Consider the following 14,814-nt stretch of genomic DNA (forward strand, 5'->3'; position numbering starts at 1 on the left):
CAACCAAAACCTCATAGTTTGCGTTGGTGCTCATTGACATGCTGGCACAGTCATTCCTGACAGATATTCATGGTGACAGTCATTTTCTCTCTCTCTTTTTTTTTTTTTTTTTTTTTGACAAGCAGAGTGGACAGTGAGAGAGAGAGAGAGACAGAGAGAAAGGTCTTCCTTTGCCATTGGTTCACCCTCCAATGGCTGCCACGGCCGGCGCGCTGCAGCCGGCGCACCGTGCTGATCCGATGGCAGGAGCCAGGTGCTTATCCTGGTCTCCCATGGGGTGCAGGGCCCAAGCACTTGGGCCATCCTCCACTGCACTCCCTGGCCACAGCAGAGAGCTGGCCAGGAAGAGGGGCAACCGGGACAGAATCCGGTGCCCTGACCCGGACTAGAACCCGGTGTGCCGGCGCCGCAAGGCGGAGGATTAGCCTAGAGTCATTTTTCTTTTAATGGGTTGATGTGGTTGAACTAGGGTCTTGGAGCTCAGTGATGCATTCTTGGATGATTTGCCTTCATACATCAGGAAGGGTCCTGTTGGCTACTCCTGAGAGATGTTATCATTACACCCACAGTCAACTTTCAAGGTATCCAGGCTAACACACAGGGGTTGCACTTCTCAGGGCGTTTTTATTGTAAGCAACTAATAGAAAAGGAAAATATTTACTTTTAAATCTTAATTTGTTGACTTTGATTCTACCTCCAATTTGTATTTATTTCTCATACCTGTGTAATTTTTTAGCTATGCATAATCATTGTGTTTTATTTTTGTGAGGGGGCGGAATCTGGACTGAATGACTATATTTCCATGAAATGTCACTAATAATTTCAAATCCATGAAATGCAAAATGGAGCCTGCGGTTTCTCATTAAATGGCATTGTGTGTAGCAAATGTTGCTTAGAGTCTCATTTTGTTTAATATGAGTGTATGATTTCTGTACATAGTGTTGGTTTTAGAAGGTAAATGTGTGCTCTGAGAGTCCCTTTGCTTAAAATGATAGTATTCTTATTAATGTAGCGGCATACACAGGTGCACAGCTGTGCGATTTTAGAGCTCTGTATTCCACTCCCGTAAACCAGCCACTTCCAAAACCCCTGCTTAATCAGACTGACCGCGGACAATGCATGATGATTTTCACAACTAGCGCCACTACACCAATTTTCCTGCAGTACTTACCAGTTCTCCCTTTCCCTCCTAATCCCCCTCCACCTTTCCCTCCTGAGAGGACCTGGCAACGTTCAAATAGGAGAATTTAGAAAAAAAAATGATGATATATTTGTTGCCAGTACAACAGATAAGCAAGCAGAGAGCCTTTCAGCTGGAGCGTTTTTAGGTCTCACTGCCTTTAATAATGAGTATGGTCATTGTTTCAGCTTTGGTACATGTGTGTGCCCCCAGCTGCCCTCTCTCCTCTGATCAAGGCCATTCCTGAATACGAGGACAGCTCAGCCTGGTGAAATAACCGACGCAAGACTCAGGAGAGTCTGCAGGCTTTCCTTCTAATGAGCACAAGGCAACCACGTGAAACGACAAGGTGGAGGTGTCAGAACATACAAGATGCAGGAGTTCACCCACGAATCTATTTCATACCATCCTCACCTTAACAGCCCTATGCACCCATGGCCCAGGAAAGAAAGGAGTGAACGAGTTGATGTAAGAAAGATTAACCTTTTTGCTTCCAAGAATGCCCTTTTGCCTGAATTCAAAGCACAGGCCCTCGATTGCACTTCATTGTGGATGGAGCAGTGAGAATCATCAGGGGGAGCGTTTAAGCACTAACAACATAATAAGCATTCGGGTAACTGAACATGGCTGTGCGGCCGGGCCGTGTCTCAGAGACCCAGTGGGCTAGACCGAGGAAGCAGGAGAAGGGCACAGCGTGCTGACAAGGACCTGAGGCCGCCTCTCCCAGAAGACACACAGTTGTGGCAAAGAGCAGAAAACGAAGAAAGAGACAAGGAATGAGGAGAAAGTTTGACGCGTCCTGTTTTCCTCGAAAGTCACCTGGAGTCTCCACCCACCCGGTGTGGGTAACCTGCTGCTCAAGGTGGGGTGAGGTTGGTCCCCAGGCCTGGGAGACGGGGGTGTGGTGGCTGCAGGTTGCTTCCCAGCTGCGCAGCCACAGCCTCAGGCGTGGGCCGAGCGCCCCTCGGGGAAGGCGGCGGCCGCGGAGTGTAGAGCAATTTAGGGGCGCAAAAGCAAGCCGTCTCCGGCACAGGTGGCGCTAGCAGCCCCAACCCACAGTGTAGCCAATCGCGGGCGCAAGCGCAGCCTGGTGGCGGCGGCGGTAAGGTAGCGCAGGGCTCTTGGAGGAGGCAGCCGAGGCAAAGGCGGCGCCAACCGAGAGCTGCGCTCAGGCTGGAGGGAAACCTACGGCCCGGAGCGAGCCGCAGAGCTTCCCGGCCGAACGAAGCGAACTTAGCATGGGCAAGAAGTGGAGGGATGCGGCGGAAGTGGAGCGGGGCTGCTCGGACCGCGAGGACAGCGCGGAGAGCCGCAGGCGCAGCCGCAGCGCCAGCCGGGGCAGGTTTGCCGAATCGTGGAAAAGGTTAAGTTCCAAGCAGGGGTCCACCAAGCGCTCAGGACTCCCGTCGCAGCAGACGCCGGTGAGTGGCGGAGGAGATTCTGTGTCTCCTACCCTCTCCCCCTCCGTGCGCATCTCGAGTTCTTTCCATGGTGCTGAACTTGCCTACTGAAGGGCTGGAGCCTGGGAACTTGTGGAACCACCTCCAATGATAGAAAGTGTTGGGGGTCTATGAGGAGGGGCTAGAATGGACGCTTTGCCTCACTTCAGTCAGGCAGAGTCTCTTGTCGTCTCCGGTGTCGCTGTGAAACCGGAAAACACGTTTGAGAGGCTAGGGGTTCGCTGTCAAATCATTGGAGTTTTGTAATTAGCAGAGCGTGTGAGATGGTGTCGAGTGTGTTGTTGTGACTCATATGTTCGTTCCCAAGGGTCTGCCTGTGCCCCATGTTCGAAGGCACTCGGCAGCCTCTGCAAAAGGGCGGAATAGGCAGAGCATGCCATATTATAACTCTCTTAACACTTGCTCTTTCCATCCCACACTTCCACTATTTTAGTGAGTGCATTTAATTGTTTGCAGAATGTCATTTGCATGCGGAGAATAGAGCATTCCCAGGTGCTTATAATCCTTCTGTTTAACATATACAGCAGAAAGCAGTTTTCCCGTGTGTCAGCTCCTCTTCAATGTCTGATTAGTGCAATAAAAGCACTCAAGTGAAATTAATATAGGCATCATCTGTAGATAAAATACTTTAGCTTCCTTTGGATTTTTGGTATCTAAATGTTATGTTTCCTTTCATACTACACAAAGAAAACTCTGTTCCAAAAGAGAGTTGCAAAGCTCTCCTGTTGCTCTCTTGGGGAAGAGAGTGCACCACTTTTAATTCTAAAGCACCGTTAAGATTACAATTGTGTGTGTGTATGTGTGTGTGTGTGCCCTTATGTTTTATGACTAGATTGATAGCAAATAATACACAGTAAAGAGAATTTGAAAGAATTAGAAGAAAGAATGGTGCATAAGAATTGTATCCCATAGCATGATTAATAGTCCTCTGTTCTTTTCTGAGTGGCATCCCTTGAAGGGTAAAAATAAACTCCTAAAAAGTAGCATATTAAAGCATTACTTCAACAAAATGAATAATAAACAATTCAAATTTCTGGCACATTAATTTTGTCTGCTTGTTTACAAAAACTGCTGGAAGAAAATGTTATTAAATTTGAATTTTAATTCTTAAACATTTAATATGTGGGTAAGCTTTTTATCTAACTTAAATGCAATTAATTAAGTGAAACTTAAAATGCAATTAATTTCATTTCAAGCATGGACATGTTATTTGTGGGCTTGAAAATATTTTAAAGGGAAGAACATTACTCTGAAGATAAGTTTTGATGAAACAAATTAGAAAACATAATGTCGATAACATCTTGTTTTTAATAATTGCATGAACTAAGAATTAATATGATCTCCTTTGAAATAGAAAGTCAAAGTATTATTCTAAAGAACTTCTGTATCCACTTCTTTGTGTTCAACAGGTGTATGCAAAGTCTGTATCAGGAACACATAAAATCTTCATATAACTGTGTTATGTTAGACTAAAGAGCTTGTAGGCTTTCTACCTACAATAAAAAATGCGAGAGACAGGGCATGAGAGAATACCATGACAACCAGAGGCATCTGGAAAAGTCACCATGGCCTCCTGTTTACTAAGGGTGTTAATCGTGCTATATTTCTCTGTAGTACTTGTTAATTGAAATATTAGCAATTCAGTTAAAATCAATCATGGCAAAAGCCTCTGCTTATTCTCATATTTCATGGCAAGTTTAATATTGATTTTCTTCTCAAAATCTAGTAATGAATGTTCTTAGTTATGATTTTAATTATCAGATTATCATTTTTTTAAAAAAAGCAAAGGGGATGAGGATTTATAAGTCTTGGATCTAGGGTGGTAGTTTGTATTAAAGGCTTGATTGCACTAGTTGTTAGCAATGACTTTCAACTTCATCTGTAAATAAGGCATCCAATTCATTTACACTATCAGGAGGAAGGGAAGAAAAAGGCTTGCAGCAGACTTGGTTATAAAAGTTTTTAATTTTCAAGTTAAGAAGCTTTCTCCCACTTAAAATGAGTTGATGCTATTTTCAACTTTCATTGTATCTTGTGTTAAAAATAGCCTAAACTATATAGTTTAAAATAGTTAATATGAATAATATTGATATTTATTTATTAATTTATAGGAACAAGTAAGATATTCTGTGATGTAGCTGTGGATCTTACTCAGTGTGTGTTGTACTCAGAAATTTTGTGGCATCTGTCTTGATAAATATAATCAGACCAGCATTTTACTTTCTATTGAAGATGAAATAGGTTAATGTGGAGACATTTGGTTAATAATAAGACATAGGAGCTTTCTTGCATCTTTCCTCTTTCTTTTGAGGATATGAAGGAATTACATAGTTGTTTTAATATTTTGGTCTTTGTTACTGTCTTCTCTGCTTTAGTTAGAGTCCTGAAATCACTTTCAGTTAAAGTTATTCCCAGGGAATGATGCAGGCGGTGACTGTGCCCCCAGTGGGAATGATTGCATTATTTTTCATTTTCACTAACAACAAAGCAAGAATACATCATAGTTAATGGTAGATACGTATTTCAGCAGGGAGAGCTCTTCCATACTCTTGGTTATCCAGAAGGAATTTTTTCTATTATCTGAGTCATAGTGTTTTTGTGTGTGCAATGTAGGGAAGGTCTATTTGAATCAACTTGGGAAATTAGATTTCCTACCTAATTATCACTAAATATGTAAGGTCTTTCTGAGATGTTGGGTGGCTCCATGATTTTGTTGCCAAGATTTGAAATTTAAAAAAATTACTATATTGGTAACCTCTGTGGTGCTCAGCACAGGGTCTTATATTCGATATGGTGTATGATAGGTCTGGCCCCAACTCTCAGGAGTCTGCTTCTATTCTGTTGCTAGGCAGAAACATCACTTCCCTATGCAGGAGTTGGAGGAAGGAGCAGCTCTTGTGGGTCTTAACAGTGACATTGAAAGGGCATATTCTCACTTTGGGGTTTCCTGGTTAACAGTGGAATCTTTATAAATTCATATTGCTTTTATTTTTCCAGTAATCTAGAATATTCAAATTATATCCCAAATCACAAAATTATGATATGACAAAGTAGGATTCAATAATATTTATTCCTTGTGTATATTCCTCTCTGAAATTGGGTCATGTATACTTTTTGGGGTCTAAAAACAGGGTTCTTAATACATAAAGGCATTTGATATAAATTTATAATTTTAATGTATGCAAGTTGTATACTTGAATTTTGGACATCAAATTAAGTTTCTGGATATTATTGTTTTAAATAGTGTCTGTTGAATTGGATAACTGACATAGAAGTATTTCACAGTTTTTTGTCTTCACTCTATAAGGTCTAGGCTTTATATTTACCCTTGAAGTATACTTTCAATATTTCTGATATTTCTTTCAGTTTATCTACATAGCAATGTGTAAACATCTAATCAAAAGTGAGTCAGCAAGTTCTGTCTAATGTTGTAAATATCAAGTGCTCACCTCAGCATGTATGTATTTTAATTTTAAAAAGCTATTTCCTCCTCTAGTCCCACAGCTATTTAAAGGTTTGTTTTCAAATAGATGCAGATTTAATTTAATCTCTGAGTAAGCTCTGTGTAAAAGCACAAAAAGAAACAGTTGTGAGGAAGTGAAATGATGGAGTTGTAATTAGAGTTGTTTTTCAATCTTAGATAGCATGCTTGCTTCCACTAATGCTATAATTACTCTTATCAGCAGGTGCCAACCCCAGATTATTGTACCTTGTGCAGACAAGTAGGCAACTCAGAGTTTATAGAAATAGCAGTGCTGTAAGGTAGGCAAGTCCATTTCAGCTGCTCACCAAATTCACTTCTTCCCATGCATTTACGATACTATCCACACAGGGAGATCCCATGAACAAACCTGGTTCCATTTTTGATGTGGACTTTTCCCTTTTGGGCTAGTAGGTGACATTTAGTTCTCCCAGCCAAAGGATGGATTGTTCAAAGTCATAAAATAGAAGAAAAGCTGAGTCAAAAGCAGAGCTAAAGTCAAAAAAACTCATCAGCAAACCAATTGCCCATTTGAAGATTATGTGGATGGTAGGTTCCATGATAGTTGTAGTAGAAAACAACTGGAGTTGGTGACAAGAATCCTTGTTTTCTTTTTCAGTGTCTAATATGCTATTGCAGTGTCATTAAACCCTTAATAGGTTGTTCTTGTTATACAAAGGACTGTCTTGGTGAAAGCAAAACAAATCTCCTGCAGTGCTGGTCTGTTACAGGATAAACCATTTCTTTACAGGTTGACTTTTGTCCACTGTCTTTTTTTCACTGTGTAAAAAAAAAAAAAGCAAGGTAGTATTGCTCAAGAATAAAGTTATATTTTTTTGTTATCACTGAGTTTTTATGAAGAAAAAGCCATTTTCTGATGAGTCATTATGTTCAAGCATTTATAGAATATTATCTTTTTTCTGATATAACAACTAAGAAGACTTTTTCATCATCTTAGTGAATTAAAAAGTTAATCTAATTTCATCTTCAAATCTAAGGCCATGGATATATTAATTAGGAAATGAGTAATTCAAATACTTTATAGTAGTAAAATATCCTTGCATGGTGATAATTTAATTGTTTTTAATTATTCCAAAATACATTAGAACAATCCCTTCTGCTTTTATTTGCTGAGGCTTTTAAAAATAATTCAATAATTAAAATAATTCATTTTTGACTACGACCTTGTCTAAATATGGTCAGAATCGGTGAACTCAAAAGGCTTCCATAGCCTTGGCAATTCATGACAAGAGCCTAGGGTGATTACTGATGCCATAAAGAAGAGTGTCAATTTGTTAATTCAACAACAGGAGTCACTGTGCACTTACTCCCCATGTAGGATCTCTGTCCTTAATGTGCTGTACATTGTGATTTAATGCTATAACTAGTACTCAAACAGTATTTTTCACTTTGTGTTTCTATGTGGGTGCAAACTGTTGAAATCTTTACTTAATATATGCTAAACTGATCTTCTGTATATAAAGAGAATTGAAAATGAATCTTGATGTGAATGGAAGGGGAGAGGGAGTGGGAAAGGGGAGGGTTGTGGGTGGGAGGGAAGTTATGGGGGGGAAAGCCATTGTAATCCAAAATCTGTACTTTGGAAATTTATATTCATTAAATAAAAGTTAAAAAAATAATTCATTAATAATAACAAAAATTTATATTTGTTTTGTTAGACCAGCTGTGATGGTCTATGTGTTGGTTTTATTTTTTGGATTTCTTTCATTTGCAAAACCAAAGGAGGATTGGTAGAGCAAAAATGAAAGTATTACAGAGAACATCTAAAGAAACTTATTCTAACATTTGTTAAGCTCTTAGGAAGTGTTAGGCATGATGGTAGGTACTGAACAGCTTTCCTAACAGAACTGAGAGTTTAAATGAACAGAGAGACAGCAATAAGATAGGGTTATGTAAAATCTAGGTTTACAGTAAAACTACATTGGAGCAAAGGTTAAGGTAGCCAGTGATTCTTTAAGGGCGGTGTTGGCAAATCTAGATAGAAAGCTTCTTAGATGTGGTAGGTGAAAAACATTTGCTTGAACTTGGTAACTTTTTGAAAGTGGATAATGATGCCTTTATGAGTGTCACTTAACCAAATCATGAAAGTAAATTCCTGAATAATTGAATGGGGGGGCTTAGAAGTTGAGGAAGAGATAACGACAAGAGCAAACACCCAGGTAACATTTACCATGTACCAGGCACTCATCTAAGAAGTTTACATGTGTTGTTCCCTACTTCCTGACTTTCCATTCAAGGACTTTTCATTGTTCATTACAGCTAAAATGGAAGCTCTGTGGAGACAGAGATCTTTATTTTGTTCACTGATTTATTCAAGAGCCTTAAGCAATGCCTTGCACATATTTTCAGTGAATGACTCAATCAATTTATAAGTACATTAATAAAAATAATCTTTTCTTTTTTTATTTTTTACTTTATTTATTTGAGATGCAGAGTTACAGACAGAAAGGGAGAGACAGAAAGGTCCCCCCATCCGCTGGTTCACTCCCCAAATGGCTGCAATGGCTGAGCTGGGCCAAAACTAAGCCAGGAGCCAGGAGCTTTTTCCTGGTCTCCCATGTGGGTGCAAGGGCCCAAGCACTTGGGTCATCCTCTACTGTTTTCCCAGAGCACAAACAAGCACACATATGGGATGCCAGCATTGCAGGTGGAGGCTTAGCCTACTGCCACAGCAATGGCCCCAGTGTTTTCTAATTAAAATAAGATAGACAAGTTTTTGGCTACAAAGAGAAAAATAAATAGAGGCTGAAGGAAAATTTTTTTGCAAGGTGGGAAAGATTTGAGCATGTTTGTTTACAGAGGGAAGACCCAATGAAAGAAGGAAGGCGTAAATAATTAGGAGAGAGAAGAGTAATGAAACCCATAGATTGAGTGAGTCTACATTTGTTTCATGGGAGAGTTGAAGACCTTTTTTTCCTTGTATTAAATCTTGATTCTTCCCTCTCTTTGCCTTTATGAACCCATCTGCTAGAAACTTCATCTGTTGGTTCGTCTTCGGGTTTTACTTAGTACATGTTTAGTCTAAAATGTTAGTGCATTCACACACAGTTTTAGTGGCAGAAAATATGTATTGTAATAAAAGTCTTGTTAATTAACTAGAGATTCCTGAAATCTTATTTTATATTTCCCTCCAATCTCTGCAAATGACAAGGGATGTGGGAGGTTCCCAGCTTCATTACTTTGCATGTCCTGAAGTCGGTTCAGAGTTGAAATGACGAGTTGATTCTCTGAACTCAATGTCTTAGGATTCTATATTTGTTAAAAATGCCTCTCAAAAATATCGGAATTTGAACCACAGAAGGGGGACACATTCATGGCAATAACCAGGCTTTCTGGGCTAAACCTTTCTTAGGTTTTTGTCCTTCTGGAAGATTAATTTTTCTGAGTTTTCCTTGGGAATTAATTTTGTGATGATGAGGTAGAGAGAGATGGCTCTTTTGAATAAAAGCATTCTCAAGATGTCCATTGTAGACATAAGTCATCCCTACTTTGAAGTTCTGTAGAAAATCTGAATTTATTTTAGAGAAGAGTCTGGTGGATTTGAAATTAACAGATCTAGACTGGAGTCCTGGTCCTATCAATGAGTAGATGAGCAAACTTAGGTAAATTACAGTTCTCTGTGTATTTCTCCCAATCCTATTAGGACAGTTCTTTCTTGCTTTCTTGCTGATTCACACTACTAGATTCACACTATTGTCTTTCTTTTTATTTATTTATTTATTATTTATTTTTATTTTTGACAGAGTGGACAGTGAGAGAGAGATACAGAGAGAAAGGTCTTCCTTTACCGTTGGTTCACCCTCCAATGGCCGCCACGGCCGGCGCACTGTGCCGATCCGAAGCTGGGAGCCAGGCGCTTTTCCTGGTCTCCGATACGGGTGCAGGGCCCAAGCACTTGGGCCATCCTCCACTGCCTTCCCGGGCCACAGCAGAGAGCTGGACTGGAAGAGGGGCAACCGGGACAGAATCCAGCGCCCCGACCGCGACTAGAACCCGGTGTGCTGGTGCCGCAAGGCAGAGGATTAGCCTATTGAGCCACGGCGCTGGCCCACACTATTGTCTTTCTTATTATAAAGGAAATATTTGTTGGACTTATTTTATTTAGAATTTTTAAATAGGGGCCAGCACTGTGATGTGTTGGGTTATGCCTCCATCTGAGGTGCCAGTGTCCCATTTGGGTGCTGGTTCAAGTCCCAGCTGCTCCTCTTCTGATCCAGCACTTGGTTTTGGCCTGGGGAAGCAGTGAAAGATGGCCTGAGTGGGAGACCTATGCCCATGTGGAAGATTCCAAGGGGGCTCCTGACTCTTGGCTTCAGATCAGCCTGGCTGCAACTGTTGTGGCCATCTGGGGAATGGGCCAGTAGATGGAAGACCTCTCTCTCTGTCTCTCCCTCTCTCTGTAAATCCACTTCTCAAGTGAAAAAGTAAAATCTTTTTGAATATTTAAATAATCTCAAATGTTTAAAATAATAGCAATACTATGAAAACAATTCTTATAACTATAACACACATTAAACAAAGGTTAATAATTAGCTACCTGGGGCCAGCACTGTTGCGCAGCGGGTTAACGCCCTGGTCTGAAGCACCGGCAACCCATATGGGCGCTGGTTTGAGACCTGGCTGCTCCACTTCCAATCCAGCTCTCTGCTGTGGCCTGGGAACGCAGTGGAAGATGGGCCAAGTCCTTGGGCCATTGTACTCACATGGGAGACCTGGAAGAAGCTCCTGGCTTCTGGCTTCGGATCAGCGCAGCTCTGGCTGATGCAGCCTATTGGGGTGTGAACCATCGGATGGAAGACCTCTCTCTCTCTCTGTCTTTCCTCTCTCTGCGTAACTCTTTCAAATAAATAAATAAAATCTTTTTTTTTTTTTTTTTTACTATCCTAGATACTTCAGCTAAGTGGAATCATGAATTTTTGACTTTTTTTTAAACTTTTATTTAATGAATATAAATTTCCAAAGTACGACTTATGGATTACAATGGCTTCCCCCCCATAATGTCCCTCCCACCCACAACCCTCCCCTTTCCCACTCCCTCTCCCCTTCCATTCACATCAAGATTCATTTTCGATTATCTTAATATACAGAAGATCAGCTTAGTATACATTAAGTAAGGATTTCAACAGTTTGCTCCCACACAGAAACATAAAGTGAAAAATAATAGATGGTTTTTTTTAAATGATGATGAAATCAGAGCAGACCTATTGTCATGTTTAATCCCAGTGAGAGTCAAGTTGGGAATTGATAATTTCTTTTTTTTTTTTTTTTACAGAAGATCAGTTTAGTATGCATTAAGTAAAGATTTCTACAGTTTGCACCCCCATAGAAACACAAAGTGAAATATATTGTTTGAGTACTCGTTATAGCATTAAATCTCAATGCACAGCACATTAATCTTTAAAAATAATTAGCTACCTGTTCTTTGTATCTCTTTATAAAAAATAAAATGTAGATACAGCTAAAATATTTTCCTCCTACTCCCTCAATTCTTTTCCCAAAGATAAGAAATATTCTGAAATTGAGGTTCATTCTTAGTTTTAAAACTGCCTCTACTACGTATTTATGTACTCATAAAGATATATAAATAGATGCTGGCATTGTGGCATAGCAGATAAAGCTGCCACCTGCCACACCAGTGCTGGCATCTCATATAGGCAGTGGTTCAAATCCTGGCTGCTCCACTTCTATTCCAGCTCCCTGCTAATATGCCTGGGAAAGCTGTAGAGGATGCATGCACGTGGGAGATCTGAAAGAAGCTCCTGGCTCTTGGCTTTGCCCTGGCCCAACTCTGGCCATTTCAGTCATTTGGGGAGTAAACCACAGATGGAAGACTTTTCTCTCTTTGTCTCTCTCTCTCTCTCTCTGTAATTCTGCCTTTCAAATAAATAAATCTTTTAAAAACTACATATTCTATTGCTATTTCCTTTTTCCATTCAACATTTTGTTTTTTGAGATATATCAAGCTATTACATGTACATGCCACATATTATTCCATTATATGTTTTTTGGGGTTTATTTATTGTTTCTTTTTTAACTTTTATTTAATAAATATAAATTTCCAAAGTACAACTTTTGGATTATAGCAGCCTTTTCCCCACATAACCACCCTCCCACTCACAACCATCCCATCTCCCATTCTCTGTCCCATTCCATTCACATCAAGGTTCATTTTCAATTATCTTTATATACAGAAGATCAATTTAGTATATACTAAGTAATGATTTCAACAGTTTGCACCCACACAGAAACACAAAGTATAAAATACTGTTTGAGTACTAGTTATACCGTTAATTCACATAGTAAAACACATTAAGGACAGAGATCCTACATGGGGAGTAAGTGCACAGTGACTCCTGTTGATTTAACAATTGACACTCTTGTTTATGACATCAATAATCCCCCGAGGCTCTTGTCATGAGCTACTAAGTCTATGGAAGCCTCAAGAGGCTTCTATTATATGTTTGTAGCACAAGTAGTTTATTCATTTCATTCCCTTACAAGCAATGTTCAGTGGACATCCATGTACTCTTTCTTTGGTTTTAAATTACAAATACTTTTATAGGATGTAAACCCAGGAAGCAATGCTGCTCTTTGCAAGGCATGAGGAAAAAGCTTCCTTCCTCAACTTGTTTTGCACCAGAGACAGATTAAGCTTGTCCAGATGTTAACTTTTGAATGTAGCCAAAATTTTGTAAGGGGTTGATGGGGAGTCTTAACACTCTTAAACCTGTTAAGTCTGAATTACCATTCAAATTGGACAGATTTAATTTCCATCCTCATCCTGGTAATTTTTTTTATTTAATTAATTAATTTATTTTTTGACGGGCAGAGTGGACAGTGAGAGAGAGAGACAGAGAGAAAGGTCTTCCTTTGCCCTTGGTTCACCCTCCAATGGCCGCCACGGCTGGCGCACTGCGGCCGGCGCACCGCGCTGATCCGATGGCAGGAGCCAGGAACCAGGTGCTTTTCCTGGTCTCCCATGGGGTGCAGGGCCCAAGCACTTGGGCCATCCTCCACTGCACTCCTGGGCCACAGCAGAGAGCTGGCCTGGAAGAGGGGCAACCGGGACAGAATCTGGCGCCCTGACTGGGACTAGAACCCGGTGTGCCGGTGCCGCAAGGCAGAGGATTAGCCTAGTGAGCCGCGGTGCCGGCCCATCCTGGTAATTTTTAAAAATATATTTAAGATTATTTATTTGAAAGGAAGAGGGACTGGCAGAAAGAGTTCAGATCCCCTGCCTCCCTCCTCAAATGCCTGCAGCTCTTGGGGGTTGGGCAGGGGGATTATTGCGGAGCTTGAAGCCAGGAGCTAGGAACTCAGTCCAGGTCTGCATCATGCATGGCAGGAACCCAGCTGGTTGGGCCATCAGTGCTGACTCCAAGGGCCTGAATTAGCAGAGAGCTGAGTCAGTAGTTAACTTGGAGCCAGTAATTGAACCCAGGCACTCCAATGTGGGACACCTTCACTGGCATCTTAACTGATAGGTCAAATATCTGTTCCATGACTAAGCTCATTTAATACTTTTCCTACTTAATCATTTTGTGTCTCAGTTTTGTTTTTTTAACATAAAATGAGGATGAAAATATTTGCTTCTCCTGAGAAATTATAAACATTAAATTTATTTATGTGAGGAGCTAATTCATTCTGGTCAGAGCTACTCACTAAATGGAAACAGTTACCTAGTAGAGGTGTTACAATAAATTTCAAAAGTAGTAGTTGCCCTTGTTTGATGGGGAAGTGTTTTTTGTGGTCTTTAATTGTTCTGAAATTAGAATGTTGGTTACAGCCACGTTGTAGTATGTGAATAATAGTTGTACAGGGCTTCCAGTTTCAAAAGTGCTATCGAAAATAAATCACCTTGTCTTCTCCAAGAAGATCTGGTCCTTGAAATGTCCATTTTTTGTACAGTTTTACTGAAGATTGATTTATTGATATCCTTGGAGCCAAAATATGAAATCCAGATTTTACTGAAATATAGGACAGTTCTGGGTTTTGGTATTTGTATTAGTTTCTATATATTTTTAAGTAAATCATGGTTTGAAAATTATCCACTTCATTAAGTTCAAGACCCTTGTAAAAATGCTTTTTCAAAAACTTTTATTATGGAAAATATTAAATAAAAGTAGTGGCAGTAGTATAATAAGCTCATAAACTTGCTTCAATACTGATCAGATTATGATCTTTTTTTTTTTTTTTTTTTTTTTTTTTTTTTTTTTTTTGACAGGCAGAGTGGACAGTGAGAGAGAGAGACAGAGAGAAAGGTCTTCCTTTGCCGTTGGTTCACCCTCCAATGGCCGCCATGGCCGGCGCGCTGCGGCCGGCGCACCGCGCTGATCCGATGGCAGGAGCCAGGAGCCAGGTGCTTTTCCTGGTCTCCCATGGGGTGCAGGACCCAAGCACCTGGGCCACCCTCCACTGCACTCCCTGGCCACAGCAGAGGGCTGGCCTGGAAGAGGGGCAACCGGGACAGAATCCGGCGCCCTGACCGGGACTAGAACCCGGTGTGCCGGCGCCGCTAGGCGGAGGATTAGCCTAGTGAGCCGCGGCGCCGGCCAGATTATGATCTTTAATCACCATTTCTTACCTTCCTGAAAACTTTCTGAAACTTAAGGATTCCTTATTAAAACAAATCTCTAGCGTTATGATTAAATTTAAATAAATAAATAACTTCT

At 40.6% G+C, this 14,814-nt stretch overlaps 1 protein-coding gene across 12 annotated transcripts in view; it reads left to right on the forward strand.

Annotated features, from left to right (window-relative positions):
* Window positions 1-2,195: 2,195 nt before the first annotated feature.
* The window catches only part of TRPM3 (transient receptor potential cation channel subfamily M member 3), a 1,000,643-nt gene continuing 988,024 nt past the window's right edge, over window positions 2,196-14,814 (forward strand). For 4 of the 12 annotated variants that reach the window (XM_051858588.3, XM_051858602.3, XM_070050847.2 and 1 more), the window contains exon 1: window positions 2,198-2,601. In XM_051858588.3, the coding sequence (XP_051714548.1) occupies window positions 2,419-2,601 (183 nt within the window). In that variant the 5' untranslated portion in view covers window positions 2,198-2,418. Of the gene's footprint in view, window positions 2,602-14,814 lie in introns of all 12 variants that reach the window. The other 8 variants (XM_089336758.1, XM_089336764.1, XM_070050833.2 and 5 more) reach the window with 5 other exon arrangements.

The sequence above is a fragment of the Oryctolagus cuniculus genome, chromosome 1 (genome assembly GCF_051225735.1).
Source record: "Oryctolagus cuniculus isolate XC-2025 breed Fujian yellow rabbit chromosome 1, ASM5122573v1, whole genome shotgun sequence".
Classification (NCBI taxonomy): domain Eukaryota; kingdom Metazoa; phylum Chordata; class Mammalia; order Lagomorpha; family Leporidae; genus Oryctolagus; species Oryctolagus cuniculus.